Here is a 22,592-nt window from a genome sequence, read left to right as displayed (position 1 = left end):
AGGAGGAGGAGGCTGTCATAGATCTCAGTGCAAATGTGGAAGCACTTACGGCCCTGGAAAGGGTTAAAGAGAAAAAAGAGAGGATAAAAGCGGCTTGTTTAGAGCAAAAGCTGTCAGAGCTGCTCAGCAGCGACGTTTCCTTGACGGCATCCAGAAGGAGCTCCTCTTAGTTGCTCCTCAGCTGCTCTTCTTCCTCGGCCAATCCGCTCTCCTCCAGACCTGTCATCTTGTCAGCGCAGAAGTGGACGGTCCGGAGGGCCGCTTTTTTCCCGCGGATGTCGGCAGCCCGAACCTGAAGTCCAGCCAGCGCCTGCCAGGAGCCCAAATGCGTTTGCCACTCGTCGCCATTGTCATGTCTTTGCTTTGCGACGCCATCAGGAGCGTGAGCTGGCCCTACGGTAAGTGCGCCCGCCCGCCTTTTGAGCAGAGACTCCGCCAATTGAGTCGGATCTGAACTAAACCGCATTGACCAGCATTGAGACTTTTGCGGGTGGATTTTCTAGCCATGAGCGTGGTTTGCTCGTAGACTTTGAAGGGCAAATTTGGTTCGAGCCATGTCGCGGGCGGCCATCGTCCTCCTCAAAACGATGGCATCCACGCGTAAGCCGTCACACTCCAACCACATTTGACAGAGACGAGAGTGACCGGTGATTCTTTGGCATCGTCTGTTTGCAATGTGATTTAATGTTTGCATCTGTTGTGGCTTTTCAACAGCAATCGGACTCCCGAGAGCCAAATGGCAAAACTGACCAGTCTTGTCCTCAGAGGGCACGCCATTGTCATTTTGAGGGAATCAAAATAAGATGATTTGGACACATTCCTCCCAAAACGAAGTCACAGAAGTCACAAGAAAGTATCACGAGAAGCGACAAAGCGGCAAGGTGCCACGGCCAAGGGGCCGCTGACGAGCGGGCTGCTGTCGGCAGATGAGCCAGCGAGCGCCGTCCTTCCCCCCCATGCATGTGTTCGGCAAACGGACATCCCGTCGTGCTTTGGCCTTTTGCTGGCCTTTGGCCTTTTGCCGGCCTTTGGTCTTTCATCCCTGCTCCCGCGCAGGCGAAGGGCAACCGTGTCCTGCCTGATTTGCGCTTTGATGGCTCAGCGGCTGTACCCGTGCCGCGTCTGCAGACGGACGAACAGATGTTCGGTGTTTGCCTCTTTCTGTTTGCAATCAGTACGTGGGGGAATGCGAGGAATGAGATCCGTGTCAGGGGGTGGCGCACAATGTTTGCCGGGCTCAGAGCGGCCCGTTTGACTTGGGGACCTTTTCATGAAGGTGGTCGCTCCAGAATTGAATTGAAAAAGCTTCCGAGGACAAGAATGTCAGCTGTCAAAGGGGAACCAAAGTCTGGCCTTCGGTTTTGTTGAGAATAACAATTTGGTGGCTGACGAGGACTATTACTTCTTCTTGTTGTCCTCTCTCCTCAGCTGAGCAAGATTGGTCGCGGAGTTGCACAAACTGCAAGGAGTGTTCCCGCGACAACGGCTGCGTGCGCTGCGCCGAGCGCCTCTTCCTTCTGCTGCGTAGGCATGGTGTGGCCCAGCACGGAAGTTGCCTGCACGCCTGCCCCACAGGATACTTTGGCCAGAGGGGGCGCCACCTCAACCGATGCTTAAGTACGAGCGCAGCGCCGACGGCCACGATCACGCGTGACAAACACCAGGTGGCGCGGATGCCACAAGTGCTGAAGCTTGATACTAAACTTTTCAAGGCTCTTGAAAATATGGACACAGCTGAGATGAGTGATGCTCCGCTCAGATTTCTTGCATTGTTTGTGCTCATTGTCCCCCGCCCTCATCCAGTCCAAATGAGTCAAGGAAGGCAGCGTCTGAACATGCAACCATTTGATGGGCTTGATTTGATGTTCGATTTGATTGGCCACGGGACCACTCGAGCGTGTGTCGGCCATGCCCGTTGACAAGGAAGAACATTTATAAATGGCAAAAATCTCAAAGGTTGCAAATAAGCGTCTGAGATGAAACACTCAAGTACTATACAGGAGCATCTGCAGTCGACAGCAACGCAAATGGCGATTTGACAAATGGGGCAGATTTGTCAGCAAAGCATCGGATGGGGCCTAACGGCTGCATCCTTGTGCCGGCGCCCTTTGGAAATGAGAAGGTGTCAGCTTTTGCTAGCAAGGTGACGCAAATGGAGAGCTCTGCTGTTTTCCCGAGTGGCCTTCTGAGAGCTGCCGAAGCATCCCGGCATCGTCACGTAAAACAAATTCCCGGGCGGAGTGCACCGCCACTTTGTGACGGCAGCAGAAAGGGCGCATGGTTTCTTTAACAGCTTCGACGCTGCCGGGGGTGCACGTCATGCTTTGATGCGAGTCGTTTTCAAATCAATGGCAGCCTTGTTTTTGTTTGACATGTAAGGCAAGGCTCAAAAAGCGAGTGGCAAAATGTCAAAATCCCCACTCGGCTCAAAGACACGTGTGGCGCAGCGCCAGGCCAGCGCATTGTTTGACCTCATGCCTCTTTGCTGTTGTGTGCAGAGTGCCGATCGGCCAACTGCGAGCGCTGCTTCGGACGGGACTTTTGCACGCGGTGCAAATTGGGCTTCCACCTCTTCAGCGGCCGCTGCCTGAGCGTCTGTCCCTCCGGGACCTTGGCCAACAACTCCCAATGTCTTGGTAAGGATCATGGGTTTACAACGTGACGCTCACACGCCGTGTCCATGGAGAGTAGAGCCACCAAACGTGGCCAAGGTGCAAAATACCGTAATTTTTGGACTATAAGTCGCTCCGGAGTACAAGTCGCATCAGCCATAAAATGCCCAAAAATGGGAAATAAAACATATATAAGTCGCTCCGGAGTATAAGTCGCATTTTGGGGGGCAATTTATTCGACAAAATCCGACACCAAGAACAGTCATGAACGAGCAACAACAGGCTAAACGATAGGTATGCTAACGTGACATAAACACAAACGAAGAGCTGAGAACAGCCCTGACGTAAAATTCAGTTATTCAAAAAACTATTACATAAATAACACGTTAATAAAACCATCTGTGTCACTCCAATTCATTAAATCCATCGATCATCCTTTGTCAACAATGCGTGCGCGCCGCTGACGGCGCTTGCACTTCAAAATATTCCACAGGCCCATATAACGATATATAAATTATATATCAAATAACTATTATATAAGCGATAATGTTATCAAACCATCTGTGTCACTCCAAATCATTAAATCCATCGATCGTCCTTTGTCAACAATGGGTGCACGCAGCTGATGGCGCTTGCACTTCAAAATATTCCACAGGCCCATATAACGATATATAAATTAGATATCAAATAACTATTATATAAGCAATAGTATTATCAAACCATCTGTGCACTCTAAATCATTAAATCCATCGATCAAATTCCTCGTCCTTCGTCAACAACGCCGCGCGTGCGCCCTGACGTCAGCCTCGTCGTTATTCCACAGATCTATTATATAACTATATTGTAGTGTTAACAAAGTTCAAGGAAAGACGTGGGTTTGGTAAACGGCTCTTTATTTAACAAAACAAACTTCCAGGCGTGTGGCGGCATGGACTTCCAGCCACGAAAGTGGAAGAGAGCTCCATAGAATAGGACCGGGCGTGCGTAAAAGCCATGACCGAGCCCCATCCACCGTCCCCGGACAGCCACCCGGCCGAGCGCCGGCCCTCGACTTCCATCCACGGAGGTGAAAGACAGCTCGGTAGAGTAGGACCGGGCGTGCGTAAAAGCCATGTCCGAGCCCCATCCACCATCCCTGGACAGCCACCCGGCCGAGCGCCGGCCCCCGACTTCAATCCACGGAAGTGAAAGAGAGCTCCGTCGAGTAGGACCAGGCGTGGGTAAAAGCCATCATAGTTTTTCAAACCTTCTGTGTCACTCCAAATCCTTAAATCCTTCAAACTCTTCGTCCGCCGTGTCACTTAGAAACAAAGCCGCTAATGATGCCGGTAGTACGTGGGGCCCTTCGTCATCTTCGTCATCCCGTGATCAATCTTTGTCCTTTATGTAAACAACCGCCGCGCCGCGTCGCGCTGCTGGCGTCACTTGAAATTCAAATTACAGTAATCCCTTGCTACATCGCGGTTCGTTTATCGCGGTTTCTCTTTTTTGTTTTGGAACATTTTTGAAAATCTTTGAAAAAAACCACATATAAGTCGCTCCTTATTATAAGTCGCCCCCCCACCCAAACTATGAAAAAAAACGCGACTTATAGTCCGAAAATTACGGTACTAAGAAACCCGTTTTGGTTTGAACTTTTCATTGTGAATATCAAACCTCCAGTTCTGAGATGTTCGCTTTTGAAAATTGGTCCTGTGACTTGGCAACATAAAATTTGGAAGACAATTTCTATCATGGGCAGAGCCACAAAAAAGTCTGGAAAGACGCAGGAGGTCTGTCAAATGGACACAATTTGCAGACTGACTGACTAAGTGGTAAAGAATGTTTTTTGTCTTTGAAATTCAGCACCTGGAGTCAATTTGCCAAACACGTCTGTCACGAGCAGAAGCACCCAAAAAAAGACTCCCAAATTCTGAAAAGTCTCAGAAAGTCCTCCGTTTTGGTTAAGAGTTGGATGAGCCGCCGGCAAAGGCAAGACTCAAGAAAAAGTCAAGTCAAAGTCTGCTTTACTGTCAATTCCTTCACATTTCAAGACATACAAAGAGATCGAAATTGCGTTTCCTACTATCCCACGGTGGAGACAAGACATATTACACCCAATTGGTCCACAGACAAACAAAACATTCAAGTAAACAATACAAAAAGTAAAAATAAGAAGGCACATACAATGAATAAATAAGAGCAACTCGCTTGAAATGGTGCAATTGTGCATACAGCAGACAGTCAGTATAATAGCGCAAAAGTACAAGTGGAGTAGTGCAAGGCAGCCATCGTGGCCCAAAAGGCCAGGACGTTATGCAGCCGAGGGTGGAGGGGGGAGAGAGAGTTCAGGATCCTAACAGCCTGGCGTATGAAGCTGTTGGTGAGTCTGGTGGTGCGGGAGCGCAGGCTTCTGTACCTCTTCCCAGAGGGCAGTAGATCAAACAAAGTGTGAGCGGGGTGACTCACATCACTCACAATTGTGGTCGCCTTGCGGTGAGGTGGGAGGTGTAAATGTCCTTCAGGGAGGGGAGTGGAGCACCAATAATCCTTCCAGCTGTGTTCACTATGCGCTGCAGGGCCTTCCTGTTGTATTCAGTGCAGCTTCCACTCCACACAGCGATACAGCTGGAGAGGATGCTCTCAATGGTGCCTCGGTAGAATGTGGTCATGATGGCTGGCGGAGCACTTGCACGCCTGAGTTTCCGCAGGAAGTACAGGCGGCGCTGAGCTTTCTTCGCCAGTGATGCAGTGTTGGTGGTCCAGGAGAGGTCTTCGCTGATGTGCACCCCCAGGAATCTGGTGCTGCTCACTCTCTCCACCACAGCACCGTCGATGGTCAGTGACAGGTGTTGGGTGTAGCCCTTCCGGAAGTCAACAACAATCTCCTTGGTCTTGCTGACGTTCAGCAGGAGGTTGTTGTCCCTGCACCACGTGGTCAGAAGGTCGACCTCCAGCCTGTATTGAGTCTCGTCGCCCATGGCGATGAGACCCTCCAGAGTCGTGTCGTCAGCAGATTTCCCTATGCGGTTGTTGCTGTAGGTTGCAGTGCAGTCATGCGTCAGCAGGGTGAAGAGCAGCGGACTGAGCACGCAGCCTTGGGGGGCCCCCGTGCTCAGCATGATGCTGCTTGAGATCGCTCGCCAACATGTTCTACTTGAGGCCTCTGACAGAGGAAGTCCAGTAGCCAGTTGCAGAGGTGGGTACTGAGTCACAGTTTGTCGAGTTTGCAGATGAGTCGTTGTGGTACAACGGTATTGAATACAGAGCTGAAGTTCACAAACAGCAATCTCACATACGAGTCCCTATTTTCCAGGTGGGTGAGGGCCGAGTGGAGGGCAGAGCAGATTGCGTCCTCAGAGGACCGTTTGGCTCGGTATGCAAACTGGAAGGGGTCAAGGGTAGGGGGGAAAAATGGATCTGATGTGTGTCATGACAAGCCGCTCAAAGCACCTCATGATGATGGGTGTCAGTACTACGGGGCAGTAGTCATTGAAGCAGGATGGAGCAGTTTTCTTCGGCACAGGTAGGATGGTGGCAGCCTTCAAACATGATGGCACGATGGCTTGCTTCAGGGAAGTGTTAAAGATGTCTGTGAAGACACTCTTAAGCTCCTCAGCGCAGTCCTTCAGCGCTCGACCTGGGATGTTGTCTGGGCCTGCTGCCTTACGGGTGTTGATAGCAGCAAGTGTCCTCCTCATGCTATCGGCAGAGAGGCACAGGGGCTGCTCGTGTGGAGGGGGAGGGGTCTTCAGTGGGCAAGTGCTATTCTGAGCGTCAAAGCGAGCAAGGAAGCGGTTCAGATCGTTGAGCAGAGGGATGTTGCTCTCACAGCTCTGCGGCGTGGGCTTGTAGTCCGTGATGGCCTGAATGCTCTGCCACAGGCAACTGCCCCCGACTGCAGCATGAAATTTGCGTCCATCATGGCAAGAGCCACAAAAAAAAACCCTAGCAATTTCCAGTCACTTGCACCACTTGTTCCTCTTGAGATGGCGCCTGAGGTTTTTGTCAAACGGTGCCCCAGAGTCCACCATGGGCCGCTCTCGAATGGGCCGGCTGCGGGCAAGGTGACCTTTGAGTGCAGGGACGGCGGCTTGCCCCTTTGTGGCTCTTGTTTCTCCTCGGCACGGCACGGCCGCGGCCTCCCCCTGCAAGCGCTCCCTCCGTGTCTCTTCCAAGCTCGTCACCTTCAAGGCCATCTGTTGAGAATTGCTTTGAATGTTTGATGATGGTTTGCACATGTCACTGCTTTTGCTCTTTTATTGCACCAAGAGACTGGCTCCATCAGTCGAATGGATGGATTATTTTTTTTTTCTTCTCAGACGAGTGTGTCCTGGCATCGCTGTCCGAGTGGAGTGCGTGGAGCGCCTGCCTGCGTGATGGCGCCCCTTGCGGCTTCAGGTCGGGACAGCAGAGCCGCACGCGGGAGAGCGCCCCGCCCAAGCACACTCCGCCCGAGCACGCCCTACCCGAGCGCGCCCCGCCCGAGCGCACCACCTGCCCGTTGCATCGCGAGACCAGAAAGTGCCGGATGACCATGATGTGCCCCGCAGGTCAGGGGGCACCAGCCCACACGCACACATAAATTGCAAACCTTGTCAAGTCAATTCAGAAACCCATTTGTAAATGTCACAAATGCAAACGCGGGGCTAGGGCGGGGGAGCAAAGCAAAGCAAAGCTTTGACACGACAGATCACTTGCAGAGCGGGCCAGGCGGCTTCTCGTTGTCTTCTTATTTTTGAAGTCCTTTCTTCCCTTTCCAGGTGAAATTTCTTCTTTCTTCCTTGACTGGACTCAGTCGCTTTTTCTCCATTCCTGTCGTTCTTTCTCCATCCTCGAAACTTTCCTTCTTGGGACTGGAACCCAGAACCTAAAAGTGCGAGGCCTCCCGTGGTGCCGCCCCTCTCCCCTCTAATGCTCTCCGTCATCAATTCCCTTAAAGTTCTTATTTTGCGCTCCATTTCTTCCTTCTGTCACTGTTTGCTTGCTTTCTGTGTCCTTGCAGGACAACAAATGGAGGCAGCCTGCAACCTCCCAGTAGCGAACTACCAGTACAAAAAAAACTACGATACACAGAGTTGCCCTCTTGAAATGAAGACATTTTAGCTCCTTTCCTCGGCATAGATCCAAAGCGGAGGTCTTCAGCTGGTCCTACTACGTCCATTTGGATTTCGAATTTTGCGAAAGAGAGGTGCTAACCTCCACTCAGGCCAGACCTTTAGGACGGCGAGAGCAATGAAAGCAAAATTTGGTTTGCTTTTCTTTGCTCCATTCTCTCGGCCAACAAGCAAGCTTTCAAGCTTTTTGTGTGTTTGGTTCCCCGAGCGCAACTCCGACAGAAATCAGAAATCAATTGTTGAAATATAGTGGGACCGCTCAGTCGACACCAACTCGAGCAGACCGATGGCACACGTTAAGGACCAAAACAAACTTGATGGCTTCGCAGCATTTTGTGGCCAAGTAGTTTTTGCGATTTCTGTGACCAATACAAATTTTGTAATTATTTTTTCAAATGATGAAAATAGCACTCAATAATTCTGTTCAAAATTAAAACAATGAATCTAATATTGGGTGAACTTATCAAATCTTAAGCGTTATTCATTGTTGAAGCAGATCGAGAAAAGTTTTGGAATTCCCTTCCTTTTCTTCCAAAACAAGACTTGACTTCAAAGCGAGAGCGCCGAAAATGTGGCAAAATACGTCGACGATGACTCACTCTGCGCTTTGGTTCGTGCCAAGTGGACAAAGTGGCAAAGACATTGAGCATTGTGTTCCAAAGTCAGAGCAGATGTTTGCAAATGTCATATTTGGAGTCAATGCACCCATCGGAGGGAGGCAGGGAGGAAGGAAGGTTTACGCGCGAAAAAACAAAACAAAACTTGAGGATGACAATTCCGTCAACCAAAGTCGCAAACGACGCTCCTGATGGGGTTGGGGGCTCGCCGCTGCTGCCGCCGCCTCTGCCGCCGCCTCTGCCGCCGCCTCTGCCGGCAGCCGTGACTGCAAGCAACTGCGAGAAAGCCATCAGAAATTGTATTTTTATGGGAGGGGGGGGGGGGGTAAAATGGATGTTATAACTTGAGGCCATGTGGCCTCGTTAGGAGAAACACAGATGTGCTCTTGTTCGATTCCAGAGTGGTGACGTGACAGTGAAAAACGTTGACAAGAGCAAGCGCGTCTCCACACGCAGGCGGAAAATCCCAACTCCAGGATAATTCTGTGCTCGTCGCTCATCGCACTGCCAACAAACATTTTGCTGTTGTGCCCCGCTTGCCCTTCTTTTCTGCATGACGCTGCTGTTTGACTCTTGAGCGGCGTCTAGAGGATCCCCAACTGGGAAGAGACAAGGGCTTCCTAGAATTACGTAACGACTTTCGACTTTTCCCCTCCCTCCCTTCCTTTTTTTTAACCCCTCCGCCTCTTTTTCCTTCTTCCCCCTACGCTTTCCTTGTTTCTCCTTTTTCCCTCTCGCTGACATTTGTGACTTCTGCTCCTTTTCTTCTGCTTCTTTTCTCCCAGCCAGTGCATCCGCCCGCTCGCTCACAGTCCTCAATGTAGCCGCGCCACAGCCTCATGCAGTCAAAGGAAGGCGCGTCAGCAATTTCCAGGCACTGTGGAGGGTCCTAACATTTGCTAACATGTCCTCTTTGAGTGCAATCACACAAAATTGGTCCACGCACTCTCTGGCTCGGGCACAACTTGATGTTTGCTCATCAAAGTGCTTCATTTCTTCTTTTCATGTCCGCTGGTTTGGAATGAACCCACACAAGCAAATTCCATGATGCGGTGAGATGGCACATGGACAAATTTGGCTTCCTGCTATTGGGCAATTTTCTTCCTCTTCCTCCTCTTTCTTTACTTCCTGTCATGTGTCCCAATACTTCTGCAGGGGTCAAGCATGGCATTCTCTTTTGCAACTTTTCTTCCCATGGATCCACATCACTTGCGTTCTTTGCTCATTCACCGTTTCTTATTCTGGCTGGGAGTCACGCGCATTCACGTGACCATGGCCCAAGTGTGTTTCCCGTGAATCGTCTCACAGTAAACGCACCGCAAAACAAGTTTTCAAATGCTGCTCTGGAAAAGGGCTTCAGTCTGCGGCCTATGTGGGGAATAAAATGAAAAAGGGAGACGGTTGAGCAAAGAAACGGGATTTGCTTTTACAAGAGAAATGGGAGACGGCAAATTGTGCAGATGAGTTCAAATCAAACACGGGCTCCAAACGATGAATTCATGATCAAAAGAGTTGCCACTTCATTTGCTGATAGCTAAATTGTCAACCATCGCATGAATCGTCCACGCTTGCGTCAAACGTTGGCTGAGTTAGGAGAAACAAGCAGCTAAAATAGACGGCCACTTGGTAGGTCTGAGTTCTCTGCCCCCTCCCTCCCTCTTCTTCGGATTTATTCCGGACAAAGCCATTTAGGCTTTGTCATATACATATATATATATATATATATATGTATATGACAAAGCCCAAATATATATATATATATATATATATATACCGTATTTTCCGCCCTAAAAGGCGCACCTAAAAACCTAAAATTTTCTCAAAAGCCGACAGTGCGCCTTATAGGCCAGTGCGCCTTATATATGGATCAACTGATGAATTTGTTGATCCATACTGGTTGTACACAGTGCTCTGCCAAAATGTTTCAGTACGTTTTAGTACGACTAGTAAATTACAAGGTCGCATCGCTTCCCAGCATTACGGCAACTGTAGTCAGGGGGCGTCACCGAATAGCTGTTGTACCCGCGAGGCTATTTCATGTCAAAATAGGCTGCTCTGTTAATGTTTCGAGTAAATCTACGGATCGATATGGAAGGGAAACATAGGTAAGTAGTACCAATGCGTTAGATCGAACTTTAGTCAGTTCCGATCATTTTATAGGAGATCGTTTGAGAAACGCGATTGTTTACACTTTGCTGAGGCTCATGGGAGATTGCGAGCTGAGGCTCGTGAGACTTTGCGGATGGCTAATGCTATTGCGATAGCTGCTATACGTACCAGGCTATTTCATGTCAAAATAGGCTGCTCTGTTAATGTTTCGAGTAAATCTACGGATCGATATGGAAGGGAAACATAGGTAAGTAGTACCAATGCGTTAGATCGAACTTTAGTCAGTTCCGATCATTTTATAGGAGATCGTTTGAGAAACGCGATTGTTTACACCGCTGAGGCTCATGGGAGATTGCGAGCTGAGGCTCGTGAGACTTTGCGGATGGCTAATGCTATTGCGATAGCTGCTATACGTACCAGGCTATTTCATGTCAAAATAGGCTGCTCTGTTAATGTTTCGAGTAAATCTACGGATCGATATGGAAGGGAAACATAGGTAAGTAGTACCAATGCGTTAGATCGAACTTTAGTCAGTTCCGATCATTTTATAGGAGATTGTTTGAGAAACGCGATTGTTTACACTTTGCTGAGGCTCATGGGAGATTGCGAGCTGAGGCTCGTGAGACTTTGCGGATGGCTAATGCTATTGCGATAGCTGCTATACGTACCAGGCTATTTCATGTCAAAATAGGCTGCTCTGTTAATGTTTCGAGTAAATCTACGGATCGATATGGAAGGGAAACATAGGTAAGTAGTACCAATGCGTTAGATCGAACTTTAGTCAGTTCTGATCATTTTATAGGAGATCGTTTGAGAAACGCGATTGTTTACAGAGGGCTCGTTGGTTATTGGCTAGTGGATGCATACCGCAACCCTAGTCAACCTCAGTTTGATGCAGTATAGCTTCTATTTTATGCGCCTTATAATCCGGTGCGCCTTATATATGGACAAAGTTTTAAAATGGGCCGTTCATTGAAGGTGCGCCTTATAACCCGGTGCGCCTTTTAGGGCGGAAAATACGGTATATATATAGGTGTGTGTATTTCTCACGTGCTTTAAAGACATTTTCAAACTGATAACATTGGCTAGTTGATTTGGATGCTTCCAAAAATAAATTATTTTACACTACAAAATAAGACAATGACATTCAAACATTGAAAGAAATTGTCTAAAAAAGGACAACACATTGCACAACAGTTCTGGCTGCAATGTCTCAGCGTTCAAAAACACATCCATTCAGTCAAACGTCCGTCGCAAAGGAAAGGAAAGGAAAGGAAAGGAAAGGAAAGGAAAGGAAAGTGGCAGCTCTCCAAAGAAATGCGGCGTGGACGTTTGCAGTGAAGCTGACCTCAACAGAATGCACAGCCTCAGCAAATCTTGCAAACATCATCCAAAACCCCGTCGACGGGTGAACAGAATGCGTGGCAAAAAAACGAGCGGGTGGATTTGCATGAACGGGTGTTTCCTAAACGCTTTTCTCGTCTCCAGGCGCCAGAAGGCCGAGGACGCGAGGACGAGGCAGCGAGCATCCAAAGAAACCGCTGTGGATGCTGGCCATCAGCAACGCCAGCAATGTGCGCAACGTTTTCTGAGATGCCCAGCAGGCCTGCCCGCTCGAGGACAACAACGAGGCAACAATTCAAGAGTCGACCGCAAACTGGGACACCCTCTTGTCAATTTAGTGCACCTCGATAACACGGACGCAAGGATATCGCGGTGCTATTAAAGGTCCCAAGACGGAAGGGGCGGAGCTGCAACAAACAGTTGCTGAAAAGGTCTTTCCAAAGTGGCCCCGCTTGAATGTGGACGTGCGTTTGGACAAGAGGGCGAGCTTTCAGAGGGCAGGTCAGCGGTCGCATTTAAAGGGGCGGGCCTCTAGCCGCTATGCTTGCGCAATGGCAAAATGTCAGCGGCCCAGAGCGGAGGGGTCCAGAGCGGATGGGCCCAAATTTGTGTGCTGAGGCACACAACTGCAACTTTCAAAATACGAGTCGTGTTTTATTTGGACTGTGAGGCCCAGTCCGAAGCGGTGGACGGGCCCCGCCTAAATCAACCACAAAAGCTATCCAGATATGCAGCAAATTCATCAGCAGAGACAACCGCAAAAAGGGGCGGGGCTTGAGACAGCGGCCCCGTGAGAATTTGTGCCCCCCTACCATTTTGAGAACGGTGAGTCCTGGACATCGACTGACTCTTTGTCTTCCTGGGGGTCTGTTCAGGTAGTGTGGCAAATTTGAACAGGTTGCCTCCTTCCTAGCCCAAATTACAGGGGGCGAACAAATCCTCACAGCGGCCCTGTGAGAATAAGTACCCCCCCATTACACTTTTTACATTGCTGTAGTGTCAGCATTTAATTATAATGCACTCATTTTAATGCAAATTAATAAATGCAACAATATTAAGTTGCTTTGAAAATAAATGAATAATAAAAATAGATTAATGATAATCACAATGAAGTATAAGGTCTCCTTTGTAATATATACTCCTTGTAGCATGTAATGCTCCCCAAAAAGAGGAATTTCTTTGCATCGAGGTTTATGCAAAGATCTCACGTAATTATAGCATTGCTTTTTGGTGAAGTGAGTGTTCCGTCTGTACGATTGGTCTTTGAGCGCACCTCGTGTCAACGGCAGAACGCGAATGAACTTAAAGAAATGAAATAAACCCTTTATAAAAATTAAAATTAACTGACGCAGATGTGTGTTCATGTTTTTATTGAAAACAACCAAGTGCTGTTGCCGTACGGCATCGGTTTTTCGCTTTCCACCGCTTTCCAAACAAGGCGTGCGTGCTCCCGCGGCAGGGGAAACAAATCTTCACGGGGGAACCTACCGTGTTTTTTCATGCAAAATGCGCCCCCGTGCATAATATGCACCCTAAAAATGGCATGTCGATGCTGGAAAAAAGCCTGTACCCATGTATAATACGCACCCAAATTTTGACTCTTACTTAAGTCCGTAAACGTAAAATTATTTCAGAAAAAAGATCATCTTTGGGAACAACCGGATGTTATTCTGCCGGTCAGCATCACTGCGCATGCGCTAGCAAACTCGATAGCGAAGAAATGTTTCGGATTTGTGTAGGGTACATTGTGACAGCAAACGAGCAGGTGATCGAGCAAGTGTCTGATACGAGAGCATTGTGTTCGTATGGAGCGTGTTTGAAGTGAACAGCAGAGAAGAAAGGAACAAGGCAAAGTGTTGTGAAATAAAACATTACCTGTAATACGCATTTTGTTATTTGCTGATTGAAACTGCTAATTAAACTGTGAATTGAAACTAATAGGTAGAGAACTGAACTCTCGCTCTTTATATAGCTGACGTGTCTTGCGCATCCGTTCTGCGCATACTGTCATGGCGGCCTCCGTATGATATCCGGTCTGCGATGGAGATTAAAAAACAAACAATATTTGACAATAACACACCATCAAGGATTGCACCATCGCATCAAACGATGTGTCGTCAATTATGAATTTTACTGACTAAGTGTGTTGGGCTGAATGCGATGTGCGATTGACAACAAACTGTCATGCTGTCCTGTTTTGTGGGCTGTCTTGGCATGTCACTTCCTGTTTTATTGTGGTAACTCTCATTTCAGTTCGTGGGTCCTTCCTCTGCACGTCAATCCACTTGACTTCCCGGATCCCCGACTGCGTACACCTGTGTCGTTGGCCCTGATTGTCTGCACCTGTGTCCTCCTCCTCCCGTGCGTGTATATAGCCTGCGTTTCCCCCTTGTCTTTTGCCAGTGCGTCTTGATTTATCACGAACACTAGCGATCCCGAAGTCAGAGATTCCCCGAGAAAGCCTAGACAAAAGATACCTTTTGCCCAAGCTCTGTGTTTTGTTTCGTTGGATTTTTGCCTTAGTAGTTCCCTCAGTTTGAGGCGTTTTTTGTTTGCTGTTCTCAGCCTTTTTTCCCTCGTGTTGAGGCGCTTTTTGTTTTTGCCTTTTTTTCCCTCATCTTGAGGCGCCTTTTGTTTTTTGGTGCTGCCTTCCGTTGGAGAAAATAAAACACTTTTGGTTGGAACTCTGCATTCGAGTCCTCTCCCTGCTCCACGCCTGACACAAACAAGAAGAAAGGTGTGATTTCAAGTTTTATTTCGAGGGAGATTTTCTTCAAAAATTGTTGTACCCATGCATAATGCGCACCCCAGATTTTAGGACAATAAATTAGTTAAATTTTGCGCATTATGCATGGGAAAACACGGTACTTTGGCACACCTGTTGACCTCCCCTCCAACTTTATTGTATGAAGTGATGCGTCGGTATGCAACAGCGGGGAGATTATGCTTCTCTTTGGGAAATCTTTATTTTATAATACTTAGTCGTTTTTAAACAACCTGTTCATGCATTTATACGCCTAAATATTGCAATTTCACATTAGATTGCTGGTTTGAAATGTACTTTTATTATTATTATTATTATTATTATAATAAACTTATTTTAAAACGTGTCTGGTGTTTGAGTGGTGTTGGATTTTGTCCACAATTTAGGGAGCGCGCTATCTGCGCCTCACGGCAAAAGCCATTGCCAATCACCTGTTATCCAATTTACTCACTGCGTGCTCGTTTGATTTCTTCAGATTTAGGAAAATGCTAAGACACTGAAGCAGAAATTAGACTTACACAGGTTGGTTGAGTTCAATCACAATTCTTGTTAAGAAAGCTCTGTTTTCACGAAAGTACAATACAGCGCTGGGCCTTTCAAGAGCAGAAAGTCTCCATTCAGAAAAGGCAACGTTCAAGGTTCTTTGGTCAGCTTATATTCAGTTGCACAGGCCGGTGTGGGGCGAGTTTGATGGGTGATGAGTCGTTGGGGTGGGGCGAGTTCGCAGTAGAGTTTGATTCAATGGGAGTGGGTGCTGATTATGGGCGATTCGGTGTGTGTGGGGGCTGTTGTCTTCCATCCCGTCTTTTCGGCCTTGGCGATCATCTTTGGCCGAATCCTTGGCCGACTCCCTCTGGCACCTGCTGGTCTTTATCTCCAAGTGACCTTCCTGTAAACATTCTCCTCCATCCTTGCACATACACTGTCGTACCTCATCCATTCGTCATTCTTTCAATTTTGTCATTTTGTACGGAATTATGTGAGCTTCTGGCTGTGACATCAATTTATTAATGTTCCCTGACTGTGCAAAGTTTGTTCTCACCACTTACCATGTTTTTGTTTGTTTGTTCTTTTGATACTCCATGTCTTTGCTTACGTCATTATATTCTTAGTTTAATCATGCTTCCAACCACATCCCCTCTTTGTTAGGCAAAATATCTCCCTCTGTGCAGAACGTTCAGTAGTAATCGAAAAGCTGGCGTCTAGCATTAGTCAAAACATAAGATACAATCAAGTACTGAACATTTTTAGACGACTTTGGCAGTGTCCGTGATTTAGAGAAAAAACATCAGGCATGCATTACACAGTTCCTTAAGGGTCATTAAGCTATTTAGGCAATATATCAAAAAACATTTGTTATTTCACAGAAATACATATTGAATCGTGAAGTTGTAGCAACCTCTGTTATTATCTTATATCAAAGAATGTCTAGTTATGTCTTCTTTATTGGTTGACTACGTGAATATACTTGTCTGCTTATATACTTTATCCAAAGAGATGTGAGCGTATCTGTTATTGTGGCTAGGCGGGTTTTTTTGTTTTTTGACCCTATTCCTTCAGTGGTTTATTTCATGTTTTTATTTTTGCGCATGAAAACAAAAAAATCTGACATTTGGTTAACTGCTTTATATGACAATATGTATATGTGTTATACGTTATGTGTTATATGTGTTGGTGTCCCCCAAAATAACAAATGTAGGCATATTGTGTAATACTTACTTACTTAGGCCTTTACATTCCTTTCGGAACATAGGCCATTGATGATGAGTTTCCACCCTCGTCTGTCTTGTGCCATTTTCTCCAGCTGTTTCCACGACAGTCCCCTCTTCTTGACATCCAGCTCTGTGCTCCTTCTCCAGTTGTTTTTGGGTCTCCCTCTGCTTCTTTTGCCTTGTGGGTTCCATGTTAACGCCTGTTTAGTTATAGCCGTGTTGTTTTTCTCAGGGTATGTCCAATCCAGCTCCACTTCCTCCTCATAAGCTGTATTTCTATTGTTTCTTGTTTGGTGCGGTCCCACAGGCTGGTGTTGCTGATGCGGTTGGGCCAGAAGATCCTGAGGATGCGTCTTAGGCAGTGATTTGTGAAGGTTTGCAGGTTAGTGGTGATGTGTTTAGTGGTCCTCCATGTTTCTGATCCATATAGCAGCACTGTTTTGAGGTTGGAGTTGAAGATTTGAAGTTTAGTATTGAGTGAGATTGTCAGGTCTAAGTACCATCAGACATTATTTTTACACAATATAACAAAGAGGAGAAGACAACCAGTATTTGTTTTACTCATGAGGAGAATTACGTAGAAGGCCCAGTTACAGTCCTCCACCAATTCTGAGCTTCTCTCCCGCTATCTCTTCTTTTTATTTTGGGTTGCTCTGGTTAAAAGGCGTTGCTACACTAAAGGGAGGGGAGATTGTGGTTGTAGCAACGCTGACTAGCGAACGAATGTTATGTGGTGCGAGGTGTCAGGGTTTTCCAAACTATCTTGATCGTATGATTATGTTGGAATGTATGTAACCAGTAATAAATAACCTAGCTTGTACCATCCTACACAACGTCGTAAAACATTCCCTTGCTATGTTTTGACTAGAGGTCAAGGGCTTTCTCTTCTGTATCCAGTCCACTCTCACCCCCACCCTGTTTCTCTTAATAAAAAGGCTCTTGTGGGAGGCCAGAGTCAGACCTCCATTCGATCATCGCTGTACGCACAGCGACGAATGGGCTCTCCACCTGCAGGTGTCAAAGGGCAAACTACTGTCTCCCGTGTGATTCTTGCAAAATAAGTTAGAGTGAGCACCACTCTAACATTTTGGTGCCGAAACCCGGGACCCTCATACCCGCCATCTGGCTGACGGAGGAAGACGTGCTGCATTGTCGACAAGCCAGCGTCCTTTAGGAGGACCTGGAAAAGAAAGTCCTGGGAAGAGAACTTCTTCGCTGGGCCAGCATCTTAGGTCTGCCTTCGTCTGACAGAGGTGGATTGACGGGACCCGGCAGTGGAACGAACCAGGAGACAATTAAGTTAAAGCCCTAAAGTTGTGTGATTGTGTTGTTGTGAAACGCGTAAAAGGTAGAGGTGCACGGAATATAGCTTGGGTTCGAGTCCCAGGGGAAGAAACAGGCTAAGAAAAGCAGAGCTTCTTTTTCGTTCATCGAAGAAGTGCGTAGATTCTTCTTTGTCTGTTTTTCCAAGCTGAAGGATCTGGCTTGGGTTAGAGTCCCAGTGGAAGGAACGTGCTAAGAAACACGGAGCTTCTTTTTTGTTAATCAAAGAAGAGTGTAGAATTTTCTTTGTACGTTTTTCCGGCCAAAGAACAGCTTGGGTTCAAGTCCCAGTGGAAGGAACGGGCTAAGAAAAAAAACCAGAGTTTCTTTTTCCTAATTGAAGAAGGGCGTAGATTCTTTTTTTTTGTCCGTTTTTCCAAGCTGTTTGGGAGGGTTTTACACCCATCCTGGATAGGCCTAAAAATAAAAAAGCGCTGGAGTTTGTGTGGTTGAGAGTGTGACTGGTAGGGTAAATTGACTAAAAAGCAGTTCTAGCATTGATCCACGGCAATAACACAGGCTAGTAATCTGTTGAAAGGTCAATTTAAACCTGCATTGAGGATCCTCAAAGAAAGAAAAAAAAAATGTTTTGAAAAAAAATTGTATAAACCTAAAAAATACCAAATTAAGATGGGAAAAAGAAATGATAAATCTCTAGCTCTTGAAGGAGATGAGAAGTTCATGGCGAGTAGATTTCTTAATTGTATGCAATACATGCCGAAGTGGAAGAAAAAGTATGAAGTACAAGGAAAGTTGAAATGTGACAAAAAATAGAAAGGTGAAAAGTGATGAGGCTGCGAGTATCGAAAAAGGCAAAGGTTCTGATGTATTTCATCTAGATGATGATGGTAATGATCTAGATCAGGGGTCACCAACTCCGGTCCTCAAGGGCGCCAATCCAGCCTGTTTTAGATGTATCCCCCCTGCAACACACCTGATTCAAATAATCAGGATCGCTATCAGCCTTAATAGGGCTTGCTGATGAGCTGATCATTTGAATCAGGTGTGTTGTTGCAGGGCTGCACCTAAAACAGGCTGGATTGGCGCCCTTGAGGACCGGAGTTGGTGACCCCTGATCTAGATGAAGATACAACGGTCTTCTTCCAAAGTTCCCAAAGGGGGAGAGGAAGAGTTAGAGACCAACAAGGCCAAAGGCCACCCTACAATTCAAAACCCCCATCAGATTCTGACAACTGTTGGAACTGTGGGAAACGTGGACACTGGTCAAGAGAGTGTTTTAGAAACAAAACGGTACCAATCAAAGGGCGGAGGAAGAGGCAGAGGAAAAGTCACATTTACAGCATGACAAGCTTCCTCCACTTTGACCCCTCATGCTAATACAGAGAAAGAAAGAATAGATGCCCATATGACAGCAAAACATGTCATTGTCAGATTATTGGAACATATTTTGGATTATTAGAGCTCCTGTCCATACAAGAAGTATGACAATGCTGTTTGTATGCCCAATGACAAATGACCAGAGATCAAATTGTGTGTGTACACTAAAGTTAATATTTGCAAATCAAGTGGTAAATAAATGCAACTTGCTTCTAGAAGATAAATAAAAAGTTAGAATGTGCTGTCCTCGTGTGCGTGGGAGGGACCAGCTCATGATCGACCACAGGAAATGGCCAGCCTGTGACGAATCATTGGTGCTGGGACCTACCTTACGCGCGTGAGAGCTGTGCATGTGTGTTAAAATGATGAAGATTGGCTAAACTTTTAGTGTAAAGAAATTTGCTAGAATGTGGTCTATCCAATTTGCACCGCAGAACAGAAATGATTTGGAAAGATAAAAATGAGAGGAAAAGAGAGAAATCTGTTTGCGAGCAGAAATTGATCCACACTAGTGCATGTTAAGTGTCGAGCCGTCATGAGAAATTCGAAAAAAAAAAACGACAGAACATGCTTTCAGGAATTGGAAGAAGCAAAATTGTGAATTTAAGACATTGCAATGCTACATTTAATAGGAATAATTGATTGATGGTGTTATAAAATTATACAAACCTCTATATGCGAGCTAAATCTGAGAGATTGAGTTCTTTAAATTTAAAAACATCGAAAAAATTCTGATTAATTTGCCAGTAGTTGTTGTGTTGAGTTTTTTTTTTTATTGATAATTAACTAGAGAAAAAACAGGAGAACCAGTAACACATGCAGAAGATGTGTGAACTGAGAAATTGAGAATCGTTTTGGAAAGAAAGTCAAATTAAATGATGATGGGATCATATGTAGTAAAGAACACATTCTCCCAAAATGTTTGTCAAAGTGTGAGGCATGGGCGTTGCCAAGCCTCAGAAGGAGGGAGTGAATAGGACAGATAGTGGAAGATAGTAATAATACAACGCTTTACGACATATGGGTTTCCTAATACATTTGGTGTCATACTGTGGTAAATTTTTATTCTGGTATCATGCAATGTATATCTCACTAGTATTTAGTATTTAGTGTTATTTATTCATCGCTCACTTTATTTTATTTATTATTATGGTTTGTGCCTTTTTTGTTTTGTGTCGCCTACTTGTATGTCTCGTCACCGTGGGATGGAGGAAACGGAATTTCGGTTTCTTTGTGTGTCTTGACATATGAAGGGATTGACAATAAAGCTGACTTTGACTTTGACTTTAGTAAGCCTAAGTGTGACCGGGTCATGTTTCGGGTCAGGCTCGTGCGGGATTGTTTGGGCCTTGGTCCATGATCTCATTGGCACGAGACATCTGGTTTCCATTAACAACTGACAAGATATGCACCCGAGTGAAGAAAGGGAGGCTAACTCATAAATAATGAGGAGATATTGGGAGTAATCTGTTGGTCCTTTCTTTAAGACCCTTTAAATGGTTTCCTGGTATAGATAGGTTAGCAACACGAGAGATTTAGAGGTTCAAAAGAAAGACAGTTAAAAGAAAACAACATTATTGATTTGGACAATTGCAGGCTAACAGGAGCATAAGAAAGAAGAGCTAAGAAGCGGGATCCAATTTGATCAGGGAGATTGGAAATTCACAGCACTATATTCTAAGTCACATTTTTGAGCAAGCATGACACAGGTAATAACGTTTGAGAGGTCAAGACATAGATCAGGGCTAGATGTCGAACGCAGACCTCGTTGAGTTAATTTTGAATAATGATACTGAAGACAATGTACTCTCCCATTAAATTGGAACTATAGACAAAACGTAGCTCGAAAATAGGATGAGTTGCAGGACTTACAATATAAAGACGAGATAGCTGTTACTAGGAGAATTTGAAGTTTGGTAAACAAACGTTACTAGCGAATTGATGGCAGCAGCTACATTTGGTTTGATGTCCCGGTCTGTCACTCTCAGTGCCAGGATCCCTGAAACTTGATCCCGAGACTCCGTCTGCAGCCGTGGACGTCTACAAAACGGTGCCTGGCTTTGAGGCACCTTTGACCTTTGGCAAGGACAAGGAAAGACTGTTGTTGTGCTTGGAGGGGGCAAGTACACTCCGGAGGAAAGACAACATCCTCGGGGACGAGAAAAGACAGTGAGAAGCGGAGGAACTCACAATGATGAAAATGGACTCATTTGAACAATGGACTCATTCGAGAGTGATGGACGGGTTGGCTTTGAAGCAACAACAAAAGAACACCAACTTGAGAGGGTGAGGTGCGGCAAAAGATATGGACTTGAAGTGTCCGACGGCCAAATCGCACTCCTTGCTGTGGCGTTACCAAACTTGGTGGAGCTTGGCTCAAAGTGGAAGGGAACTTCATTGTGCACTGGGTTTGACAGAACTGAGGAGATTTGTTAAAAAAAAAAAAAATTAAATAATGCTTAGAGCTACAGAGAAAAGCATCATAATTGGAGACTGAACAGATTTGGATAGAACAAATAGGCTAAAACGGTAGGAAACAAGAGCAAGATCTGATATTTTGGCTCGTCAGGCTTCAGAAGTAGAGGTCGAGTTATATAAATTTTAGAATAGGACATTTGGACTAAAGTGAATTCAGTCAAGAGGAAGCTAGGTTGCTCAATGTACCTACTCAATAAAATAGTAAGTTCGTTGCCCCACAGTGGAGTTTGGGTGGTCAGAAAATTGGACACGTTCAATTTTTGACTTTCACACAAACATGCATAGGAGTCGCACAAGGTGACAGTTAACAAGACAATGACTGCAATAGGGGTCACTTACGACTGCACCGACATGGAAAAGTAGAAGCAAGGGAGTTGAGTAAGGGATTATATGCAAAACAGTCCGCTATACAGTTACCAATAGGAGGTTCTATCAAAAGAAGCTACATGAGAGATGTATAGAATACCTTTGTCTGTGTTCTGTGTTTGTGCGTAATCTCTGTAAAGTTGTGTCAGGCTGTTGTCGTTCATCTGAGCTTTGTGTGCGCGCTCGGTGTGTGTGCGTTTATGTTAGGGGTGTCCAAACGTTTTGCAAGGAGGGCCATATTTAGTAACGTGAAGGGGCCCGGGGGCCAATATCTCCCGGGGGTGGGTGCTAGTGGGACGTCCAGCGCTGCGCGTTCCCTTCTCTTTCGGGGGGGTGCTAGTGGGACGTCCAGCGCTGCGCGTTCCCTTCTCTTTCGGGGGGGTGCTAGAGGGACGTCCAGCGCTGCGCGTTCCCTTCTCTTCCGGGGGGGGGGGGTGCTAGTGGGACGTCCAACGCTGCGCGTTACCTTCTCTTCCGGGGGGGGGGGGGGTAATCGGACGTCAAGCGCAGCGCGTTCGCTTCTCTCCCGGGGGGGGGGGAGGCGGCTAGTGTGACGTCAAATCAAACGCTGCGCGTTCGCTTCTCTTCCGGGGGGGGGGGGGGGGCTAATCGGACGTCAAGCGCTTTGTGTGGCGGGCTCCATCTAGTGTGGAAACTGAGAAGTGCTCAAGCTGTTGTGCGGGCCACATTCAATTATGTTTTCAGAATTTGCTGCGGGCCAATAAAAACTGGACCGCGGGCCGCAGTTGGCCCGCGGGCCGTAGTTTGGACACCCCTAGTTTATGTGCACAACCTGTGTGGGTGCGAGCGTGTTAGGAGGAAGACGGCATGGA

The 22,592-nt window shown here is 46.6% G+C and overlaps 1 protein-coding gene across 1 annotated transcript; it reads left to right on the top strand.

The window, feature by feature from the left end:
• rspo4 (R-spondin 4) lies at positions 1-12,914 on the top strand. The gene is made up of 5 exons (XM_037252624.1): positions 1-398; positions 1,429-1,617; positions 2,499-2,636; positions 6,914-7,144; positions 11,923-12,914. Exons 1-5 carry the CDS (start codon positions 326-328, stop codon positions 12,024-12,026), a joined length of 735 nt encoding a protein of 244 aa, XP_037108519.1. The 5' UTR covers positions 1-325; the 3' UTR covers positions 12,027-12,914.
• The last annotated feature ends 9,678 nt before the right edge of the window (positions 12,915-22,592 follow it).

The sequence above is a fragment of the Syngnathus acus genome, chromosome 5, assembly GCF_901709675.1.
Source record: "Syngnathus acus chromosome 5, fSynAcu1.2, whole genome shotgun sequence".
Lineage (NCBI taxonomy): Eukaryota > Metazoa > Chordata > Actinopteri > Syngnathiformes > Syngnathidae > Syngnathus > Syngnathus acus.
The sequence above is the reverse complement of the archived record's forward strand: the minus strand, read 5'-3'. Positions and strand labels throughout refer to the sequence as shown.